Source organism: Aythya ferina (assembly GCF_964211825.1).
Source record: "Aythya ferina genome assembly, chromosome: 7".
In the NCBI taxonomy this organism is placed as follows: Eukaryota; Metazoa; Chordata; class Aves; order Anseriformes; family Anatidae; genus Aythya; species Aythya ferina.
Window position 1 is genome coordinate 18,756,075 of NC_140302.1, and position 24,604 is coordinate 18,780,678.

At 41.6% G+C, this 24,604-nt stretch overlaps 1 protein-coding gene across 1 annotated transcript; it reads left to right on the forward strand.

The window, feature by feature from the left end:
- The first annotated feature begins 1,077 nt into the window (after window positions 1–1,077).
- On the forward strand, window positions 1,078–18,470 carry ZNF488 (zinc finger protein 488). Its single transcript, XM_084526101.1, has 4 exons — window positions 1,078–1,180; window positions 13,437–13,659; window positions 16,173–16,401; window positions 17,058–18,470. The coding sequence occupies exons 2-4, from the start codon at window positions 13,444–13,446 to the stop codon at window positions 18,224–18,226; spliced, it is 1,614 nt and encodes a 537-aa protein (XP_084382227.1). The 5' UTR covers window positions 1,078–1,180; window positions 13,437–13,443; the 3' UTR covers window positions 18,227–18,470.
- Window positions 18,471–24,604: the final 6,134 nt, after the last annotated feature.

Sequence of the window (24,604 nt, forward strand, 5' to 3'; positions counted from 1 at the left end):
GCACCGGGTACGGAACGGGAGAGAGTCTCGCCACGTCTGCTCACCCCCTTCTCACTCCTTCTGTAGCTATTTGCGCAAAAGCCGCGCAAACGTGAGCGCTTGCGGCACGAAGCGCAGTGGGGATTGCCCGTCCCGGTGTGCCGAGATGCCTTCCTGGCCCGGCCCGGGGGGGCGATGGGGCCGGCAGCACCCAGGTCCCGGTGGGGAGCTCGGCGCTGCCCGTGCTCGGCCCCGGGGGATGCGCGGCCCCGGCCCCGGCCCCGTTATAGCGCGTACCGAGCCCGGAGGTGCCTCGCCCCGTTATCGGTGTGAGATTACTCCCTAATTGTAGCGAAAACCCGCCCTTTCAAAAGCATTAAAGGCTTGACGTTTCTTTTTCCGATACAAGCCAATATTCAGATTACATGGACACTAATCAAATAACCCGGGCTATTCCCTTTGTCAACATGCTCATAAGAATCTTCTGCCAGGCGTTAAAGGCATTTATAGGGAACGACATCTTTCAAAACCGATGTTGCTTAGTCCGGATTTAGGAAATATTTGATTATGACAAGACGTTTGATGGTTATATTTTACATACCAGCTGTGCCATAAATCGTTTCATACCTCAAAGAAATTCCTAATTTTGTTTCCTGCAAGTGCTTTCTATGAAGCAGGGATTTCCATTTCTAGCCATCCTCACCCATACCTGCAGCTCCCCGAACACCACAATAATAAACCAAAAGTGGTGTCAGGCGCCGCCGAGGAAGGCTTTGGAAGATTTTTCCATCCCCCCCCCCCCCAACTTTAAAAGAAACTCCTCTTTTTAAAGTACCGCTACAAGGGGAATCCCCTCCACCTCCCGAGCTCCCCCCCACCCCGCCGCTGCACTTCGCGGCCGCTCCCGGGACCGCCTCTGCCTCGGGGGGACTCCGCGCCCCTCGGGGGCCGTCGGGGATCCCTGGAGGAGGCTTTTGGGGGGCGAGGGGAATTAAGGGGGAGTCGGGGCGCCGCAGTGGGCGTTATCCTGGGCGGGGAGCGGCGGAGGGGGAGGAGGAGGAGGAGGAAGCCGCCGTGCGGGGGGCGCAGGGGGGGCGGATCGGGGCCGGCCGCGCTGCCGCCGGCAGAGCGAGGGCAGCGCCCGGCGGAGCGGAGGGCTCCGAGCCGTCCCTCCCGGCCGGGCAGAGCCCTCCCGCAGCGGGTAAGGGCGGTGGAGTGCGGGGACGGGGCGGGGAGGGTGGCCCCGGGGGTCCGAGACCCCCAGAGGGGTTCCCCGGGGAGCAGAGAGGGCGTGGGGGGGGAGCCCGGAGAGATCCACTGTGTGGGCCAGGGGCAATGGGGCTGGGGGCGATGGGGCTGTGGGTGATGGAGATGGGGAGATGGGGCCGGGGGGGATGGGGATGGGGAGATGGGACCGAGGGTGATGGAGCCGCCGTGCTGCAGCCCCTCCTCAGATATCCCCAGGAGTTCCTCCCGGCGAGCATCCCCTCGAGCATCCCTTGCCCTTTTTGCTGCTCCCCTCGTTCGCCCGGCTCCCATCGCGGCAGATCGGTGTTCGGGGTCTGGACTCTTTGGAGAAATTGGTGAAGTTTCTTTGCAATACCTCGCATCGTTATTCTGAATTTGTATTGGGTATAGCGAGATCTGCGCTCCTCTGCAGAAATTTCTGAGTGGGTCAGTAAGTTAAGAACTGCTGTTGTCACCTGGAAATGTCATATTGGGCTTTACGTTTGCAAATCCTGCCATGAAAAGGTTTCTTTAGGATTGAAGTCCGGTACCAGTGTGTGAAGCCTCTTCATGCCTTCATTCTGTGATCAGACAGGAACTAGTCGTAGGAAATGTCAATGAAAACTTGATGGAGGACATAATTTTTATGCAACTTTGCATTTTCAGTAGAGTTGCTCTTAAATGAAAAGTGGTCGCACACATGCATTGAATTCATGAATTTAAAAAGGATTGTTCAGGAGCTATTCTTTGTTCGTGGCTTTTGAAAATGCCGAATTTAGTGCTCGACAGCTCTTGCTACCATTTGTTAAATACAATTGGTACTACAGAGAGAGGGATTTATTTAGGCAATAGGAAGACAGAGGTATTACATTTAGTATTTTTTAAAATGTGTGAAAGTAGATGAAATCACAAGTAGGTTTTTTTTGAGAGAGCACATTTATTCGGTATTTAAGCATCCTCCAGTATTTTGAAGCAAAATAGAGCTGCCATATAGAACTCTATGGAAATACCATCTTATAGGAGAAAAAAAGCTCTATAGCCATAGAAATATTGATGTAAAGTCAAAATATTACTTTAGCTTCTATTACTTAAAAGTAAGATAACCAGATAAGGAAAAAAAAAAAATTATTTGTAAGAAATTATATATTATACGGAAGATTTGGCAGAATTAATTGCCTAAATCCTAGCATGTTATATGTGTGGTTTTTTTTTTCTATGTCCATAATTCAGTGAATCAGTATAATTTTCCTACAGCACATGTTACTTGAAAATGCTATTAATAAACACCAGCTAAAGAATAAAGTATTTAATTGGGAAACAAATTATTTTAGATCAGAACTGCTTTAATTTACAAAAGTCACTTTCAATTACAAGGTTTCTTTGCTTCACCGTAGTATAAAATAAGTTGTTTGTGTTATTTCCCACAATTTCACATTATATAGTGTTATTCAGATCAGTTACTGGCTGTTAGTGGAGTAGACATTATGTAGTAAGTTTAGAATTAATGTAAATAACATTAAAGTAAGTGACTGTTACTTAGTACAGTTGAAGTAATCTCCAGTATTAACCATGTGAAAGTGACTCGTCGTAGTTTTAAAATATTTTTCTTCATATGCAAATGATAAATGATAAATATGCTAAATTGCAAAAGATTATATAGCTGTATGTGAATATATATATGGTTGTGAATGCATGTGTATTTATGTGTAGACATATACGTGCACACAAATATATTAGTTTCTTGTCAAAAAGAGGTGTTTGAACAAATTGTGTTTGAACAAATATCACATTTTTTAAAAATCAAGAGCTATCAAAAATAAATAGCGTGAGTGTTAAATGAAAGCAAGCTTCTTGAACATCAATCAGATAAAGTCATTTCTCTGAATTTGCAAAAAGAAAACATGAATTTGAAATATATGAAGAGAGAAGAGAAACTGACTATTTTCACAAGTTACACATTTTGTTTCAGTCTGATTGCATGTGATTTGGTCTGATTGTGTCTGGGTTGTGGTTGGCTGCTTGGCCGCTTGTTTCTAAGTTTCCTCTGGCTGCAGATAAGGAATGGAGGTTTTGCCTGCAAGGATGTCTGTGTGAAGGAAGAGATGCACCTGTCTGTGTGAGAACAAGTGTGGTAGCACACATTTCTGTGGTTGGGTCTTTCCTATCTACATGAATCAGACAAGGATTTTCCTGAAAGTGGATACATGCATATGGGTGGCAAGTAACTTATAGTGTGTTGACAGAGGAAGGTTTGTTCAGTTGCCTTCTCTTCCCATGAAACAGGAATTCCCATGAAATGACTTTGCTGCTTTAAGATATTTGTTTGTTGTATGCTCCTTTTGTGTGGGGAAGAATTAGAGGCCTTTTTTGCATGTTTGCTCTCCCTTCCCTGTTGTTCCCTGTAAAATTGAAATTTCCTGTGACATTTTGGGGTGGTATGTCTATTGCTGAACACTGAACAATGCCAGAGCAGCTGGAGCAGAATCCAGACCAAGCCTCTGAGATGACCACTGGCACAATTCAGATCTGGAATACAAAATGCTGTGTGCTCTGAACTGAAATATATCCATACAGCATGCTGCATATACTGTGCGGCTGAAATCATGCTAATTCATTACATGCATCATACAGTAATCCTCAAACATGTCTTGAGGGTTACAATGTGCTCCCAGTATCCCACAGGAACCCTATTTTTTAGGTCCTAGACCTTGAAATTTCAAGAACAAAAGTGGTGGATTAGGATAATGCTCCCACCACATGGATGATCTGTATGCTAGCGAAGAGTCAGCCCTTCAGTACAGATCCCTGTGCACAGAAGTTAAGTCTTTAAAAGCCAGCAGACTACAGAGCTACAGTCAGCTCTTCTTTGTCTGCAGGTGGGTTTTCTGACTTGTGAATGGCTTGTACAAGGCAGTACCATCCACCAGGCTCCATTAAATCAGATGCAGTGCCAGACAGAATGAATAATTCTGCCTCTGGGGCCAACCCAACTAGAAAGGAGTATTGACATTTTATGCATCATGGAGCTAAACTCCTAGATGCAGTTTGTCTGAACCTGGGGTAGCAGAAGATCAACATATTTCATGCTTTCTAATTAGGACATTGTGGTATTTACTACTGCTTGTTGTCCAGCCTGAAATATCAAGAACCCTGCTAGTTTTTGTGGTTTGTTTGTGGGTTGGTTTGTAAGATTTATTTATTTATTTATTTATTTATTTATTTATTTTCATTTCTTGCATCTGGGAGGTGTGAAGCAGAGACCTCAGTGACTCTGTGTGGGGTCACTCGTGTTCTACCAGATTTAACACCTCCCATTCACAAGGTCTGCTAGATCAAGGAAGGCTCCACTGGAGCTGTACTGATACCATTCCATCACACGTCCCAGCAAATCAATATTAGTGAGGCTTTCCTGCTGTGTGGGATGGTCCATTCCACTCCTGCCTGCCCTTTTCCTGCTCTGGAGGATAGTGGCAGTAGAGATAGGTGTTCAGTGTGAAAAGTACTAAAGAGCACAGGGAAGTTTGCTGTGGAGCTCCCATTTGAAAATCCCTTAGGTTAGGATACATGCCTCTCCTGGAACTTGTCCAAATCTCAGTTATTTCCTCACCAAACTAGCTCTGACACTGAATTGCAGACATTTAATTCCTGGGCTTCAAGTAGAGTGGAAATTGCATCCCCATGGTCGTGTGAGAAAAGTTCTGCCCCTTCTACAGAGGGGCAACTCCCATGCCTCAGGAGAGATCCCACTTCAGCTTTCCCTGTCCTCAGAGAAAATAAATAAATAAATAAATAATACGAATAAAAAATGGAATCTTATCTTTTAATCTGTACTTCCAGTTGGCTCCTGTACTTCACAATACTTGCTTTAGGCAGATGTGGAGATTTAGGTATTTACTCATTTCTAAATGGGGATTTTTGCTCTGTCTTCTTCATTATTGTCCCTGAAGTTTGAGAGATTGTTCATAATAAAAAGATTTGGCAGCTTCATGATTCACTAGGCTGGGTATCCAGCCAAGATATAATGATGGCTCATCAAGAGCTGTCAGTTTATATTGCATGTACTGTGGATTTCAGGTGATGGAAGACAGTCTGAAGACCACAGAGCCTTAAAATACTAGGATTTGGAGAACTGTTCCCTGAAGATACCATGACAATAAAACAGCAAAATTGTGAGCACCCCATAAACTTGGAGGTGTCTGACTCAATAAAAACTTTCATATTGAACCAGCACTCAAGAAAGGGCCAACCTGGAAGCTCAACATAGATATCAGGCTCTTCACTCAGAGTTGCTTTATGATCTTTTCATGGGATGTGAAGTTTCCCTATTTCTACCCCTTATTTTTCAGGGCTTGTCAAGCTGGAGTTCTGTAGCTGCTGTGCAGAAAGGCATGATGAAGGGATGCTGAGGCCAGCTGAAATGCCAAGGGGAGACCATTTTCATGCACCGGGCTAATTCAGCCCCAATTTTATTCTGCTCTGATCTGATTCAGTTAATCTCTGCAGCCAGAAAATTCCTCCCTGGCACATAATTGTATTTCCTTCTGCTTCTCCCCTGATGCCTGGCTCAGGCATGCTGCAGGGACTGAACTGTCCCAGGAGCGCAGGGTATGTGCTCAGAGCAGAGGAGCCAAGAAGAGGTGCTCACAGTATGGCCCAGGATAGCCCTGAGTAAGAAAAACATTCTGGTCTCCACGGGTTTCATCATTAGCATTTTGTTTATCAGTGCTAATTGAACTGCTCTTAACACATGAATTGGAAGTGGTACAGTGGCAGTAAAGGCCCTTCTTTGAACCAGCTGATCCCATATCTCTATGCAGAATCATTGCTGGAATCTAAATTTGCCATGTGAGAAACTGGGAGGATGAAATAGGATACTTAGAGCTCAGGAATTCAAGGAATACTGTCCATGGGCTATTTCTAGAAGATGGACAGGATGCTGAGCTTGAGCTCAGCACTTTGTGCAGCCCACCTGGGCTGGGAAACACAGCACATGGCTGTATCTACCTGTCCTCTCCACATCTCCTTGTGCAGTTTTCTTCTGCCATGTACATGTGCTTTTCAGCTGCAAAGGTATGAAGGAACCACTTCAGGCCCAAAGGAAAGGCTCCCAGACCTGGGCCCAGGCTGAAGCACAGATACTCTATCTTGCAGCATCAGTGAGCTAAAGGAAATGGCCTCCTTAGACCTTCTGTGCTTTGAGAGGACCTTTTCAGCTTGTAATTTAAATGATTTAAGAAGCAGGTTGCAGTTTGTTCCAGCATTTGCCTTGGGGTGTTTGGAATTACTTATTTTATCTTTCAGAACAAGAATTCTTTCTTTTCTCTGATTTCCTGCCAGTTTCCTCCAGTTCCAATTTTGATTCTTCTCCTTTGCAGTTCACTGCATGAAGAGAAAAAGAAAACTTTGCACAGAAGGAAAGCAAATGTATAAAACCCAAGAAGATTTTCTCACTTTTCCATCTCTAATTCCCTTGGAATTCCCTTCATGTGTTAAGAACCCTTAGTTCCTTATAACAACAGAGAATAATAAATACTGCAGACAGAAGCACTCTGTCTGCATCAGCTCAATTCCCTTAATATCTGTTTATTGTGCATGACACTGCATGTCTGATCATGGGTTCCTCAGACCGACAGACCCCTAATTGAAATCAAAGGCAGTTTTGGCAGTAGCCACGGGAATGCCATGGCATGGAGTCCCAGGTTATGTGCCTCAGGGAGAACGTTGTCACACTTTTGAGCTGAGAGGAGTAAGTTCAAAGGTGAAGGAAATGATGGTTCCGGTATTTAATTTCTATTCTATTTATTTATGTTTCAGTCTTGTTGACATGGCAAATGCTGTTCAAGTTAATCCCTGCTCTGGAGAAAGGCCAGAGTAGATGTAAAAATGTCTGGGAAGACTGGGATGATGCTTCCCCAAGTCAAATACTTACAGTAGTTTTTGTGAGTAACTTCTGTGTTTTTGTTGTTGTTGTTGTTGTTGTTGTTTTGAAAGAGATATCACTATATGCAAATTCCATCACAGTTGAAACGGAATGTGTGAGGGTGAAATTGAAGAAGCTATTTAGAGTTATTTTTATCAAATTAAGAGAACCAGTTTTTATTATCCACTTCCATTTATGTTTGCAAAGAACTAGCTAAAACAAATTCTGGTTGAGAAGTTTCCTCACTTGCAAAAGTGGTTCAGTTGTTTCCATTACACTCACAAAGTCGATGATAATATTAAGCAAGGCTACCAGTGCTTTTATGACCACCAAGAAGCAAAGGGTGATGCCACAGTTCAACACTGACACTATGGCAAGGAGAAACAGGATGAGTCCTATGAAAATAGGGGAGAGGGGAGTCTGTGTTTAAATTGGTGTTTCTGCACTTGGATGTTTCCATGCATTTCTTAGAAGAGCTTGCAGTGACATCTGAAGGCCATATGGTAGAAAATCAGCTCATGATCCTATGACCTTCTTTCACTTCTCCTCCCTATAAATGTATTTTTGTCACAAGGTGAGGGAGCTACCCAAATATTTTTCAGGAAGGCACGAGTTGTAATCTGATTAGTACGAGTGGGATGACGTGCAAGTGCTAGGACATGGGGAGAGAGAAAGGATATCTGCAAGGTTCCAGCTTGGAAGAGCATTCAGGAAAATGGAAAATGGCTACTAAACATCTCAGCAATGGAGCTATTTCTTAATATGCATGGGAGACTGTTATACAATCAACTAGGATAGATATACAGACAACAGCCCCAGCATTGGGAATATTTGTGTGTTTTTTTTGGTGAATGTTTTTGAAACAAACACTCTCATGCTTCCCACCCAGCAGCCAGGCAGTCACAGCTCCTACCCACCAGCTCAGTGGTTGGAGGCAGACAGCTGAGGGTGGGGAGCAGAAACTTAAGAATGCCACTCAGGTGGTGAAGCACTCATCCAACCTTGGTTGTCACAACTGTCTAACAACTCCACTGCACCCTTCCCTGCTAAGCCCAAACTTACAGACAAGCTGAATTGTGTTTTACACTGTTACAAAGCATGCTAATTCCGGGGAGGGGGTGTGTGTGTGTGAGGAGTCTTCTTGAAGAAGCACAGAAAATGCCTTGAATGGGTCTTAGTAAGGGAGAGCTGAAAGGAGATGGTGCTTTAACCAGGCGGCTCTATTAACTGGATTAATAGAGAACAGGTTCACAGAGGTCTTCTGAAGACATAAAAGGAGCAAGCCAACACATTGGATCTGTATCTTCAAATTACTAGAAATACCTGCTAAATCACAGTGAAACTTGGCAGGAAAAAAAGGGTGTAAATCTTTCAGATTAAGATAAGGAAAACCAGCCTAAAGCTTCATAGTTGACTTTGCAGGGCCACAGATTTGATATAGATTATCCCAAAAACATCAGGTCGAGCCCTTTTCAGTAGCAATTTGCGAGCTGCTTCTGGAAGCAAGGAGGCTGGGATCAATTGCTGTGAGCACCATCTACTTTGTGTTTTTTTTTGATGGAACATCCACAACTGCATAATCCATAGGGAGTTGCCTGCCTATAGGTACTGGTTACTTGACAGATCTGTCACACTCCTCAGAAATAAAGATGCAAAATCCATGACTCAGGGACATGGTATATGTGTATCAGATACTCTCTAGGGGATGAAGAGTCCATTAAACATCAAGACCCTAAACTCATCCATATGAAGAATTCACATCTGTGACAGATAGAATATGGAGAGTACCCATCGTCTAGCAGGTGATCTGAGTCTAATGTGCTACTAATGCACTATAAATATTCAGTTTATTTCACCCTTTCAGAGACATGTGTGTGGGTGAGCCCAGAGGAATAGGAACTGCTTATGCAGAACATGAGTGAGAACAGCAGGGTTATATTGCATGAGGGAGAACGTGTCTCTAGGAGGCAATGGCACTCATAGCATTGGCTGTTTGAGGCAAGCATGTCATTGCACAATACAGAACTGAAGACATGACCTTCACAAAGAGGCTTATGACAAGGGTTCTGTAAACTTGCCAAATAATAGAAGAGGGGTGAATTAGTCAAATGTACAAGACAGCTCACAAAGCTGTGTCAAATGAAAGCGCAGAATAATTACTGCTTCTCAAAGCCATGTTAGCCAAAACGTGGAAATCAGTAACATAAGACAAGTGTGATTTTGGTGTAGTATGTCTTCACCTATACGTTAAATGAATTTGCATCAAGTTCTCTTGTTGAGCACAGTAAAGCAAAAAGAGGGGTGGTTGCCTTGCTGACACCATCCCACTCCTTTGCGTAATGTCTTAGGATGGGGTTCTCTTCACACAGCACTGCCAGGTAGGTTAATCCCCTCCAAAGCAGGTGGAAATCAGACTCATTTAACATGCTTTTTAAGGAGGACACTAACTGTCACTGTTCTGACACTGAAATCAAAGGAAGGTGCTGGAGATGTCACTCTGAGCAAAATACCCCTCTACACAGGAATACAAAACCACCTTTCCCCATTACAGGTTTTTTTTTTTGATTAATGAAAATAGGTAACATAAGCAACTGTCTCCTGCATTTCCACTGGAAAAAATCATTGTTTTGATATCAGCCATGAAGCTAAGAAATCTATAAAAGGAATAAAACCACAGGGAAAACTTGTAATGCTTGTCCTGATGGCATGTGAAAACACTGATGGGCATTTCTAGGTCACTGAAAAGAAGCTGATTACAACTGTAGCTGCTTAAGTACTGGAATGAGGTAAGAGAAGGACACCTAGCTCATTGAGGGACAGAGGTGATGGTGTCTGAGGAATGTATGAAGATAAAAGACAGAAATTATGCTCAGCTTGGGAAAATAAGCAATTAATCCATCAGTGGGAACTACAGAGATCCAAGTGCTTTGAGGTTCAAATACAACAGTCAGAGGGGGGGATAGCTGAATACACCATACATAAGAGGTGTAGGTAGGAATGATAGGAAGTTAAGGAAATGAAGGCCTGATACCAGCCTCAGAAGTTCATGACATTCCAGGAAAAAATAAAAAATCAGTTAGGTGAAGTTTTGGAGAATTCACTGTTATGATCGTTTTCTCTGTCCTTTGCTCCCTTTGAAGAATGTGAGCAATTCACTTCAGTCTGTCAAAGAAAAATGTCAGTCATTCTAGTGTACCTTTTTCATTTCAAATTAGGACTCGAGTTGTAGGTATCTAATGATTATAACCTTCTTTAGACTCTGAGGACTGTTGGCAAAGATGTGAAATTTGCTCTAGGACTGGATTCAGAATTATACAAGAGCTCCTGTCCTGCTGTCACTTTTGGGGACACCATGTTATACTGAGATGTTTCACTAGATGGTGTGTTTGACAAATTATTTGAAGAGATTGATCTTCCCTTGCTGAAAGCTTATGATGCAGGGCTTAACACAGCAAGCCTTTTTGCTCTCTATAAGAGGTACATCCTCTTCACAACTCTCTACAAAGTTGACCATGCTGTGCAAGAGAGGAATGTGACCATTGCTGTCACTTGGGGGATTTTTTTTTTGTCCATCACAAGTCTTTGACTAATTCATAAGTCACATTCATGGCATATTGAGTTCAAGGGACTCTTAACTTTGGAAAGAGGAAAGCTGTGTTGGTTAGAAAATATCTTATACTCCTTATTAGGTTCCATTTCCCCCATCTCATCAATCTAGGAGAATTAAATGGAACTGAAGATGTGCATATATTGATTTATTTGCTCCCAGAAGGGAGGATTAGCCTGAAAGCAGCTGTGTGGGACAGTAAGGACAGGCAGAGGTTCCCACATCCAGGGAATTAATTCCTGCCCTTCTTCTTGGATGTGTGGAAGCCCTTCTATCCTCATGATTTGGAGCAAGAGCATGGGCAGCACATCAAGCAGCAAACACCTTGCTGGGAGCTGCTGACACTTTCACCAAGGAGCTCAGAAAAGCTGCCCAGGTTGGAGGTGTGTGCTGCGCTTGTGCTCTGGGAGCTGGTGGTTTCACATCCATCTTGCAAGTAGCAAAGCTAAAGTGGGGACACCGTGCTAAAGCCTGTCTGGCCCCTCTGCCTTTTCCCTTTCTTTGGAAAAGATTTGTTATATTATGGCAGAAATCACTAGGTGGTGCTGTTACTCATAAAACTTGCACTTAGTATAGCACATTTTCAGTTTTTGAAGAAATGGTTCTGGTAAGCTTTGGGTGTGTGGAGGGAGCTTTTGAAAGCTGCTGAAATAGGGGAAGGTAGCAGGCAGCAGTAGCTGGCTGGAAGGGGGTGTGGATTTCTTAGATCTTGGTATTGGTGCTTTGGCTGGAATTTCTGGATGAAGGGAAGAGATTTACTGCACACAGGCAGCAACCCATACTCTTCCTTAAAGTGTATGTGCTCAAATCCAGCATCTTTGACTCCTTTCCCATCACAAATTCAACTTTGAGGGCCCTCAAAGGAATCAGGAGATTCTGTTTCCTCTGGAGGGACAACAGTGTAGCCAAGGCACAATGCTCTCCTGGTTTACATGGAGACATTCAGATGAATTTCACAGAAAGGGGAATCTTAGTGAGAGGATTTGCCTTCTAAGGTCATAAGTGGATAAATAATGTTAGAAAGGATTAGGAGTTTTAGATTTATTTATTTTTCTTTCTTCTGATGGTTAGAAACTTGTATTTTTATGTATTATTATTTTTTTTAATGTGACTTGACTTTTCATTTATTAAAAATTAATATAATTTAAATGGAAACACGTGCATATGAATGTGCTTATGTGTTTATTTAGGTAGATTCTATATATTGCACAAATATACACATACAAGACATCATTTTGTTCTCATAACAATAGTAACTTCACCGGATTATTGGGAAACCAAGCAGTGAAACTCATCAGTAACAGAAAGCAGAGACCCATTCTATCCTCCTCTTAATGATTAATATCTGGCAAGCCACTTGAACTTTGGTTGTTTTTGTGGTTTTGTTTTTTTTTCCTTTTACCCCCTGCTCTTTTTTTTTTTTTTTTTTTTTTTTTTTTAAGGCCATCTTCCTTCAGAGGCTTACAATGCTTTGTATACATAACCATGCATTTCAATATTTTCAGGGTAGGGATTTAGACTTGCCTACCAAGAGGAAATTATTTTGAATTAACTATACTGATTTAGAAACTGATTTAGTTAAATCAGTGCAACTCTCCTGAGTGCTTTTTATCACTTCAGTTTAAGTCATGAGTCAGTGAATAACAAATCAATTCTGTTGGCAGAGAGTGAGAAAGATTAGACTGGATCTTCAGCCCTTCTATCTCAATATTTATTAGGCTAAGGACTCTTCAGGGCTTGTTGCTGTTCTCTTTAATTTTCTCTGCCTAATGGACCTGATCCATCTCTTGATGGCGTAAATGAGGGTTTTCCATGACCTCCAGATGGGAGCTGGAGATGGCAATAACTTTATTAAAAACCTAGAGAAGCTTAGAATGACAAATAACTCAAAACTGCTTCCTTGCTGTGTATACGGTTCTCAGACTGAGGCTCATAATGCAGAAATTGCCTCTGCTCTGAAAAATGTAATATTCTACATTCAGTGCAAGAAAATTCAGTCCCTAAGTATACCAACCTCTACTAACATTGTGCAAAGAGTCATAACCTCATTCAATTTTCCTAACAACAGCTAACAGCTAAAATCTCACATACATTTTGAGATAGGATGAAAATAATCCCTGTGTCAATGTACAAAGATTTTGTGCATTCAGGCTGAATAGATTTGGGACTCAGGCTGTTCCTGGTTTTGTATCTGCTTAACCAGAACATGGACTGATGTTACACTTACAAATTAAAAACCACAGCTTTTTCAAAACCTATTTGGTAAAGCATCTGCTTTTTTGTTGTTCTCTTTCTGCATTTTTCTTCGCGCTTATAAGGACTACTAAACAAGAAATTTATCTGAGAATATGTTGAACAAGAATATTCTGAGTTCCACAGACTGAAGATTTTGCTTACGGTTACCAAGGCTTTTTACTGCTGGCTGTAGAGAACACAATGCAGAAACAGTTGAGCTCTTGGATGGTCTCACTAGTCCAGAAAAGAGTAACTAAGTTGTTTACAAACCTAATATTTTGGTTTATTGCAAAGCCTTTTTTCTCTTTCAGAACTGGATGTTAATAAAGCTCTGTGTAACCAACAATGTTCTGACATGGTCTTACAATTCACCTCCAGTTAGTTCCTAGAAACCTTTATATTGTAAGTAGTGGTGCCCCCTTCCATTTTCATCTGTATTACAAGTGTGATTTCTTGCTCATTTTACAGGTTTATAATGGAACTCACATCTTTGCCTAAATTTCTGTGGACAAATGACAACAAACTTCTGCATCACCATTTTCCGGATGTATTGGCTACTGTTCACACCACACAAGACATTCCCGAAGAAGCTGTTTTTGGACCATGTATGCTCCAGAACACCCTAGTGGACACTGTAGCTTTTATTGCCCTCAAGTGTTCTGAAAGACGGAACATCCATTACGTATTCAAGGTAGGAGAATGCAGCATTTAATGTAAGTCATGTCAGACAGGATCACACCATCTTGCAGGAGGTGACTGTGTCAGGGGGTAGATTTTTGTTCTGTTCAGCACAACTAACAGCTCCTCCAAAAGGGAGAAGTAGCCAGTGTGTTTCTAATTATGAGCTGTATACTGGAGGGACCTTAGTGAAAACTGGCTCCTTTGCAGGAAGAATACAAAGTTCCACTGCTGTGCTGACTATTGATGACTCGGCTTTTAAGTTTAGTCCAAAAAGGAGCCCTGTTTGTTTTTTTTTTTCTCTCATCCTCTTGGAGACTCTAATTTGAACTCCTTGGTCCAATCTGTATGCTTGGGCAAAGACAATGGCCACCATTGGCACAGGTGGTTCTTCCCAGCCAGCCATTTACCCCAGCAAAGCAAACCCGCCCCTTATAAAGCTGTCCTTCCCCTTTGAGTTCCTCTGAGCCTTACAGCCTCTCGTGGGGTTAGCCTCCTGGATCCAAGGAACAGCCTTATCTTCACCCTTCTTCTCCAGCCTCTGTCAAGGAAGCCAGACCATGTCCATTGCACAGCTCTGACTGAACCTGTTGTGCAGTAAAGCCCCTCCCTCATTTATGAATGTAAAAGATTCATATGAGGGATTTCCGTCCCAGGAAGAGGGTGGACTTGCATCTCTTGTAGCGTCTCTGCATGCGTGGAAAAACTGAAGCAGGCTCATGCTTGCAGTTAAGTGTACCCAGGTCTTCTGTTCTGCCCTGTATTCCTCCCCACCTCCTTCAAACTCTCTCAGCTCCTTCCCTGCAGGCCTGGTTCCTGGAGGAGCTGTGTTCCCTTTGACTTTGCTTAGAGCTCCGGGTGGGTACTTGGTATTTCTGAAACACTGAAACTAATAAATGACAGCCTCTGTCAAAGCTATTAGTTGCAACCACTGTGTGTGTGGGTGGGTGTGCTTGTGTTGCTGTCAGACTTTTGGATTTCTCAATCATTGTTAATTACCACGGCGTTTAGAGAGAACCAGTTACAGGGCATGCTAATTTATTTTCTCCCTTATAATAATTAACTCTTATACTAATGCCCCCTTAATGTTTTATTCTTTTATTCAAGCTCCTACCGTGGTCATACTTTTCATGGTAGGTAATCGTCAAACTGAGCTAAACACAGAGAAAGAAAACCAAAATACTGTTTCTGATACAAAACACCAATGAATGGCTGCCCTGCAATTAGTGGAAAACAAAGAGCTATACATTGCTTGGGGTGAAATTTGGATCATACTTGTCATTAGACATTTTTCATTTCCAAATTTCTTCCTTTCAAAACAATGACTTAGTGCTTCAAAAATTAGTCGAGGCTTTTTATGTGTATAAGTGTTGCCCTTGATCGCCCTGTGTTTCAGCCTCCGAGCTATGAAAATCTTCCCCATCCTTCAAATACTGCTGAGGACATAGATCTGCTGTGGTAAAAACCAAGGAAAAAACCTATAAATAAATAAATCATTCCCTATTCAAAGCAAATGCAATCAATTAAATAAGATGGGAGCCACACACTGAATGAGGAAGACAAAACCAAATGTTTTACAGTTATATTATTTCCAGAGCATGGTCAACCTGTGACTAAATGACTCAGGAGTCCTGTGGAGAAAGGCATTTATGCAACTGAGGACTATGTTGTAACATGTACACAGAAGGGAGATTTAATTTGAGCAGTAGGCTTAATATTATGTTTTTAACTTTTGAGTGCCTGACCTTCCAACCTAAGTGAAATTTTCAAATTAAGCTCTTTGGTATTCCTGAATACACACATACTGAAAGTAAATCAACCCCTCACTACACTCAGAAATAATGTAATGAAAAGTATTAATCAAATGGGTTTTTGTCTGTTCGTATACCCTGAAATGAATTTAAGCTATTTATCAAAGGAAGAAAGGGGAATATGTCATTTTATTTCTGAAAAAGGAAAGTGATAATATAAGTACTTCCTAGCTGTATTTGTTAAAATCTAATATTTACATAATTTAGCCAGCAGTAAATGTGGAAGTTGTCTCCTTGGGATGTTGACTCAAATAATCAAAATTATTCCTAATTTACCCCTCTCCTGACACATCCCATTTTCCCATGGGATTGGGACCCCTTCTTACAGAGGAGCACGCCATCTGTACCTCTAAGATCCACACCCAATGCAGCCTCAGGAGACAACCAGCATCAGCAGAGGAGAGCACCTTGCCGTGAGGGGGCCGGAGATGGGCCAAGGGAGCAGCCCTGGCACTGCTGGCCCAGAGCAGGTTCATGTGAAGAACGGTGTCCCCTTCTGGTCCCACTCAGTGCTCCCAGAGCTCTAAGCACTCACATGAGGGAAGCCTTCTCCCTCCCATGACTTTGAGTTTGATTGAAGCCGTGTGTGATTTGGGCTTGCAGCTTTGGCATGGGCTCTGTGTGAGGCAGAAAATAGGCTTTTTCTTGAATTTCATGGAAATCTATTTGGGGTCACAGGACTTCAAACTTGCATTTTTTGTGTCCTGTTTCACAGGTGGATGTTACGTCTGTGCACAGTCCTACAGGGCTGCCTTGGATGAGACTTGTACAAGCAGCTGCCAATAGCAAGGAGCAAAACTTAGAAGCTTACTTAGAAAACAGTCAGTTATATTATCGCTCTACCAGGAAAATCAACAAAAATGAGGAGCTGCTTGTCTGGTATGATGAGGAGCTTTCCAGCCTCTTGGGTTTCAATGAGATAAAAGCTCAAAGTCCCCAAAATGGTAAGTACCAGACTAATGGTTCTGCGGGGGTCACTGAGGACTGAAGTGAGTCTGCAACATTAGCATGGGTGATCCTGTAATGCAGGAAATAAAACCAGTCTAAATCCTTAACAGCCAGGTAAGAAAAGAGAAAAAAAAAAAGAGCAGACAGCTAAGAAAACATTCTGTTTTGGGGATTGAGCTGGAGGCATCCAGTGAGAAGAAATTTGTAGTTCTCTATACCACTTTAGTTGTTACTTTCCAGCAGAGGACAGTGCACTAGGGAGCAGTGCTGAAGTTTTTAAACTGTGCAATGGAGATCTATGTACCTGACTACCTTGGACTCCTAAAAGCTTAAAATATCCGTTGGAAATATGCCTTTAAAATAAAAATATGCCTTTAAAATAGCAATTTTATCTAATACAAACATGGCTGGAGAGTCTAAATGAGAGCATTTCTGCAAGGAGCACATGGAGATAAATACAAGTGAACCATTTTCCATAACAGCAGGGGACCTGACTCTGCACTGGCATTACCTTTACCATGTATAGTCTTGTATGACATGAGATGTTTCTGGGTTTGTGTTTTGTTTGTTTGTGTCAACAGCAGGGTCAGGATCTGCATCCATCCATGATTCTAACTTTGCAAAACTCATCATATGTTGTCTGTTTCTGCAGAGCTGAGATGCCAAGAATGCAACCGAGTCTTTAAATGTGAGCATTCGTATCTCTCCCATGTCCGCTTCCTATGCGGACCAGAGAAGAGTGCCCTGCTATGGAGAAACTTCCAGGATGGCAAGACTGAAAAAGGCAACTTAGAGGACCAGACCACAAATTTCCACAGTCTGGCAAGGGATCTGGAGGTGAAAATGACAGCTCATAAAGATGATGCCCATGGTCTCACTGGAGAAAAGAGAGCAAAACTAGAAGAGGCTGAGAACAACAGGAGCAGAAAAACAGTGTTGTTGGAGAAAACAAATAACCTGAGTGAGGGACGTAACTGTGGGGGCAAGGAAGAGGTTGGGGGAGAGCGCTCACTGGCAGGTTCTTTCTGGAAGCCTAGTTCAGGGAGGCAATCAGCTAGGAAGGATGCTTTCGAGCAGAAGCAAAGTGCTTTCACTGAGGTCAGGAGGGTGAAAGAGAAGATGAGGAATGAGAGACCCAAGGAATCAGAAGAGGAGGATAACACGGTCCCAGCTGGTAAGGAGCAGGTATCAAAGGAAGTGTTGCTGAACTCCTCTGGCAGTGCATTCTCCTTCGTGTGGCCCACCAGAGCCCGAGGAGAGCAGAAGAGTGCTTTCAGCAAGCCTAGTAAATGTCTAGCAGAAAGAGCTGCAATAAATTCTTCTCATCCCATGACTGAGTCACCAAAGAGCCTGGGGGAGCTGTCCGGCTTCATTGCAACCACAGACATCATGTGCTGCAGCACTCTTCTCAATTCCAAGTTCTTCGTCAGTGATTTGTGTAATGCTCAGATGCTGCAGACTAGCATCACTCGGAGCAATGTTTTCCCATATACCTCAGACCTGTGGCCCAAACAAGCAGGAGGACAGTTACAAAACACAAGCACCACTTCTTCCTCCTCCTCCTCCTCTTCCTTGACTCTTCTTCCTCCTACCTTCACCTCATTTGGAGTGGCTGCCCAGAACTGGTGTGCCAAATGCAACCTGTCCTTTCGCATGACATCTGATTTAGTCTTCCACATGCGGTCACATCACAAAAAAGAATACTCCTCAACTGAATCCCAGAGCAAGAGGAGACGAGAGGAGAAGCTAACATGTCCAATTTGTCATGAGTACTTCCGAGAACGCCATCATTTATCCCGGCACATGACCTCTCATAATTAGAGCTGTGCAGACCAAGGGACTGGGCAGGTTGGGTAAAGAAGGGAAACATTATTCAATTGTATCAATTTCTTTTTGCAGTTACATTAATTTCTTACAGGAGATCACTGTTTACAGTAATTTATAATAGATGCTTTGCAAAAAATATAAAATGTTTACAAAAGTCTGAGTGGGTTGTTAGATCTGAAAACTCAGCCTAGCCCTTGTCAATCTATTTTTGAGGAAATAAAGTAGTGAAATGAATGCACATGCAGTATTAATTTATAAAGAGTTGGGAACAAAGGTATCATTTTGCAGATAGAGTTCGCTTTGCTTGTATCTGATTTGCTGGTGTATGTGCAGTACAATGTAAATACAGAAGTAACACACTCTTTACTGAATGTGGAATCTTTAAACACTAAAAACAAACAAACAAAAAAAAGAAGTGTTTATATGCTTAAAGAAAATAAGTTACTTTTCCTAGTTTTCCTAGCAGCTTTGGTGGACTCACTCCTTTGTGTTAGCTGGATTTGCTCTCTTATCAGATTCATCTCACTGTCTCCTTGGCTTTGGAAGGGACTACTTAAAGTTAAGACTACCTGAAAATAGTGGTTGTCAAAAAGTGACCAACACACAGCCAAAGAGAATGTGAGTTGTAAATCAGTACATCTGAGTGCTGTTCTGTGCTCTGCCGCTTTTGAAATATCTTACACAAAACCAAATCAAGATGGATCTGCATCAAAATGTGACCTGTTGTCAACACAATCATGTAGACAGGGAGTGCAAATTCTTCCCTGAGGTGTGCTTGCAAAATGTGTGTGACTTTGGTAGGCATATAGATTGGATAGGGCAGAGTTTGGCTTGTGGTTTTCAGTTTCTGGATATACTAAAGAAAGTACCTGGGATGTCTGAGTTACTGCTATCTACTGATAGACAGAATCTGCACCCTTTAAGTCTGGATGAGAGGCTCTGTTCTGCTGACAGCTAGAAGAGGAACATCCTTCAGAAAATGACAGAAGCATTAATTGCATTGGATGAGACCATCTCTATCATTTGCTTTCTACATTGGCCAATCCATCCATTTTAAAGAAGATGCCAAAGTCTCGCTGTAGCCAGTCTATATGAGACAGTTTTCCATTGCCTTCTTTGGTTTGTGCTCTGCTCAGTCTCAATCAGTTTATATTGCTTGAAGGGGAGGGGAGGGGAGGGAAAGCAAGAACCCTGCCTGTTGTTACTGCAGCTCATCTAATTAGCCCTTCATTACTTTCTAAATCAATTTAGGGACTTTTTCTTGATAGCTTATGACAACATGTTATTCAAGTGAGCATTTATGTCTCTCTTGAATGGGATTTTTTTAAGGCTGTCTCCTGTTTTTGTGGCCTGTCTCTGAGCTTCATCTGCAGTTATTCCCTTTCAGATAGAGAATTGTTAAAAACTGCCTATTCCTCAAATAAGAGTACCCCTAAGATTTGTATAGGACATTACAATATACTCCTTATTATTTAACTTCATGCTGATGATACAGTCCAGTGTTTGTCTGCAGCACACTGGACAGAATTTTTTATTGAGTTCCCATGATGATACTTAGGTTGATAATGCAAGTATCGGACAAGTGACAAGAGACAGCCCTAGAGTCTTAGGCTGTCAATTGGGACCAACATATTACCCTCATTGCCATCTCTTGGGAAATTTCTCTAAGTCAGAGACCATATTCTTACCAGTATATTGCTGTTTATTATTAATACATGGCTGTTTCCTGTTAGCATAAACATTATTATTGTAGGCCAGTCACTGGCTGTGCACTCCAGTTTTATTTTCCCAACATAAAGTGATTAAACCTTTACATTATGCCTTTGAGTTTAGAGGACATAAATTGAGACTGGAGGTCTGGTTGGACTGTAACACAGCTTTCCCAGGTCAGTGGTGGAACTTCTTTCATTGGAGTCATTAAAAACCAAAGTGAACAAAAGCTTTGAAACATGCAGCACAGGGAACAACCTTGCATTGAGTAGGGGATGATGTGGTTTCCTCCTAATCTTTCCATCTCTATTTTGTGTCCAATAACATTTACTGTGTAAGGAATATATTTATGGCAAGGTTTTACAGGCCAAATTTCACTCCATCTGGTTTTATCTGGGTGCCAGCCAGTTTACTGTAAAGTCAGTGTCCATAAAGTGTAATAAAGGACTCCATGGTGTAACTGCATTCATATGTGGTTAGGGTTATAGTTCCCATTAGTAGTTTAGGCCAGATTGTGATCTCACTTATTCCAGTGCAAATCCAGAATAATTCCACATTGCTACTCCTGATTTACATCAATAATATTCAGATCAGTATGGCCCTGTATGAATAAGACTAAAGATTTATTTATTTATTTTTCATACCATTACTGCCAAATATTCTCCTCTGTGCTTTCTATAAAATGCTGTTGTCTTAACAGCTGTATGTTAGAAACTTAGCTTCAGATTTCTTCTGGAAAAAGACAGGAGCAGCTACGCAATGCTTCCCTGTATTATGTTGGTTCATCGCTTCAACACTCCAAGGGCCCATTTTTCCAGTGCACCACACTTGGTTATCATTTAGATCAGAATGAAGCAGTATCTAACTGGCTACATGGTTTCACTGATTTTGTGTTGGTGTAAGTGATACTGGGAAAGTGTGGAAAACCAGCCACTGACAAAAAGCTGCTAAATCTCCAGATTTCTTCCAATAGTGTGTTAGATCTACATCCTCAGAGCTCTCATTAGTAATTAAACTTCATTCTGTCCGTCATGTGAGGCTTAAGTAAGCAGCAAGACTATGGGGAAAGATAGCTTTCCTTTATATCATGAAGATGTTTTCTTTGGTGAAAGAAAAAAAACAAACAAAACAACACACAAAAAAAGACCTATACCCCAGTTTCTTTGTGTGCATATCTCAGCCACATCAACTTAGATACTGTGATGGCAAACCCTGTATAAATGCCTTCTGTGCATAGAAAGGCAAGAGAAACAGTTATGAAGAGTGTCAGAGCTGATTCAAAATACAGAAATGAAGAGGAGAGGTTTTTAACCAGCTTTCCCTCTGACATTGTCCTTATCTCCTCCAGTTGCAGGAACAGCATGGATTATGCTAGCATGTAAAGATTGGGGGGTTTCCTCTTGCAAAACAGAAATCCCACTACAGGGAAGTGTGTACTGCCCTTACCCCTTTTCAAATGGCCAATGGCACAATGATTGAATGAACAAGTTGCTTTTCACACTGACAACTATAGTGTTTTGTGAACTAAGACCTGTTTACACACACTACTGTCCAGTATCACATGCTGTTGCCAGCTACACCTGTGCTGACAGCAAAGCAAAATAGCATCAGCGCCAACAGAATCAGACCTTGATTCCTATGTGTGAAATAAGCTCTTGTGCAAAGCCCCTCATGCAATCGGGGGGAATGTCTTTTATGTGTCTCATGTTTAACTGAGTGTCTCATCTAAGTTGGGTTACATAAACCCTTGCACTTAGCCAAAATTCTGGGAGATTTTATTTCTTTATATGAAAATATTCATATTAAAGCTGAGTGAACCAAGGCAGCACAGGCAGAAGGAAGCCTAACGAGACAAAGAAAAACAAACTTCCTGTAACTGAGTCATGCTGGAAGCTTTTTTTCCTAATGTCTGGAAATCTGAACATTTAAATTGGTGCGCATGAAAGGAAATCCTGCTGGAAGAAAGGCACTCCACTAGATGTTCTTGAAGAAATGAAGGGACTTAAGGAATTCATGAAGGACTGCATCCAGTCCCAGTGCAATACTGTGATTTTACAGGAGGGATCTGTGTCTTTTGTATGACTAGAGATACTTGGAGGAAAAAAATGGAAATGTGTTTCTTTATCACAACCACACTCAGATTTTTGAAGAGTATGCATGTGCTTGTTTTTAGGAGTAAGTTTTCACTAATTCCTTAGTGAATCTGTGGGCTCCCTACAGACCACAGTTTGAAAATCACTGGTCTAGGGCAGTTTTTGTGGTGTGATCAAGGAAGACTGCATTAGAAGCACTCTCCAGAGAGCAAGAATGCAGCATTCTGTAGCAAAACAAACAAACAAACCAAAAACAAACAAACAAACAAACAAAAACACAAGTAAGCTGGCTGCCATTTCTTGGTTGGAGTCCTGTGAACTCTAAAAGGAGAAGGATCATACTGCTAGGAGGCCTGGTACACCAACTTCTGTCTTCGTTTCTTCAAAAGGAACATTATTAGAATTAACCATTAGAAAGTTGTTCTGGGTTGGATGGTAAGGAAATTGTGCTACAGACTGTTGAATGTCCATGTCAGCTCTGGAACCAGAAGGGATAAGTGTGATGGTTTCAATGTGTTTCCTGTTGTATAAAGAGCTGGAAAGACACTTCAGTATTTACCAAGTCCATCCCCAAGACAACATCTGTCTAACTTTCTCATTTAAACCACAAATCGTGGATTTTCCATAACTGATTTTCATTTGTAATTTGGTGATGTTCTAGTCTTTCACTGCAGTGTAATTTTCTAAACAATTACTCTCTATTGAGAGAGCATTACAGCATTATTGATATCAAATGGATTCACCAGCAAATGCATTTTCTTTTTCTTTTTCTTTTTTTTTTTTTTTGACTGTATCCCAACTGTTAAACATTTATTATTCATAAGTACTTATCATATTACTCAGGCGAAGAAATTATTTATTATTTGTGCCCATTTGGTATAATTTTTGGTCCTTGAATGGATGGCTGAAGTTTTTAAATGTTGGGTTTGACAACCACTATTGTTTGTACATGACAGCACAACAGATTGTGTTTAGGAAAAAGGAAGCAGTATATTTGGATCATTTAGATATTAAAGAGACTTAAGAGACATTAGAAGAAATACATCAGTGTTGTTTACTCATTCATGACTAATCCAGTCTTTTCCATATTAAGTATCTTTAATATTCTTCATACATATATCACTTTACACAATATACTGTATGAGTTTTAATCCATTTAAATGGTTCTGCAAAACTGAGAAATTCAACAACTGGCTACTGCATAAAAATCAGAATACGAAAATGACTCAAAAGAGCCCAGGTTAGTGATCACACCAAATGTAACTGGGAAGATAAACAAGTAGTAAAAAAGATGGAAAGTCTACTTTGTTGTTAACATTATTTCCTGTAAATACTGAAAGAGATTCTCTGCAGCTAGATGTTTAAACATGATTCATAAAAAATGGCAGTTACTTACAAATGAGCAAGCAAACAGCAATGTGTGACTACTACTGTCTCTAACTGACAGAATTTGGGGGGACCATTTTCCTAAGCTTAATGCCTTGCAGGTGGTATTTTTCTAAGACAAAGAATGTTGAGATCTAGATTAGAATTATATGTATTTTTAAATCATTACAGAGACATACAATTAGAAAGAATGGTAATGATGACAAGGAATGTAGGGCATTGATTAGGTTCATGTGAATAATATGAGCTGTTAGTTCACATTATCAACCCTGTTATTTGCCCTGAAATACACTATCAGTTAATAACTAGCTTGTTATCATGGTGCAAAGGATATTTCTTTGCTTTCCTCTGGTCTTTGGAGTAGGGCACACAACCATCTGTTTTTAGCCTTTAGTAAAAGCATGATTCTTTTTCCTCAGTGTTGATCTGAGCACTGGGTTAGTCAATGTACTGCCTTTTCCCTCCTCATTTCCCATCCCTCTGCCGGATACTAGGGGAGAAGCAGACATGCACCAGGAATCTGGGCAACCCTGACAAACTGGGAAAGATTATTTTTGGTACAACTAACGATGAAACGGAGAAGACACTTAGCTCTTGCAGTTTGGAAAACAGACACTCACAACTACTGTTAATTCTGCTTTAAGATGTGTGAATGGGAATGTGCACATTTTCCAAAGGAGCAGATGTGCATTTTCTATCTTTGCATGAATGCTTTGAGGTGGCCCACATGCCTTCAATACTGAGCTGGGATTTTCTAAGGAACCAAAGGAAATCTCTGTGATCTGGAGCTAAATCTAAGACAGACAGTGTAACAACTAACATTTACATTTCAAGCCAGGAGAGAAATCCAGAAACCCCGCTGAATTATCCAAGTATCTCAACCATGCTGAGAAAGAGTTAGATTCCTCAGAACAGGGTGAAAATGCAACATGTTGAAAAGGGAGTCACTTAGAGCTATGTACAGGGAAATGATGACTATAGAGATTGAACCCAAGTTCCTACTCCTTTTTGTCTGTGGAGGTGGCTTTCTTCTCCAAGACACTAGGTTACTAGAAAATTAACACAAAAAAATGAGACTTTGGTGTGAAGCCTCCATTCTAAGAACTCAAATCCACTTCTGCTATCCAGAAGAGTACCATTCCTGAGGCTTGTGAATTATTCTGTATAGCAGAAAGGCCTTAAA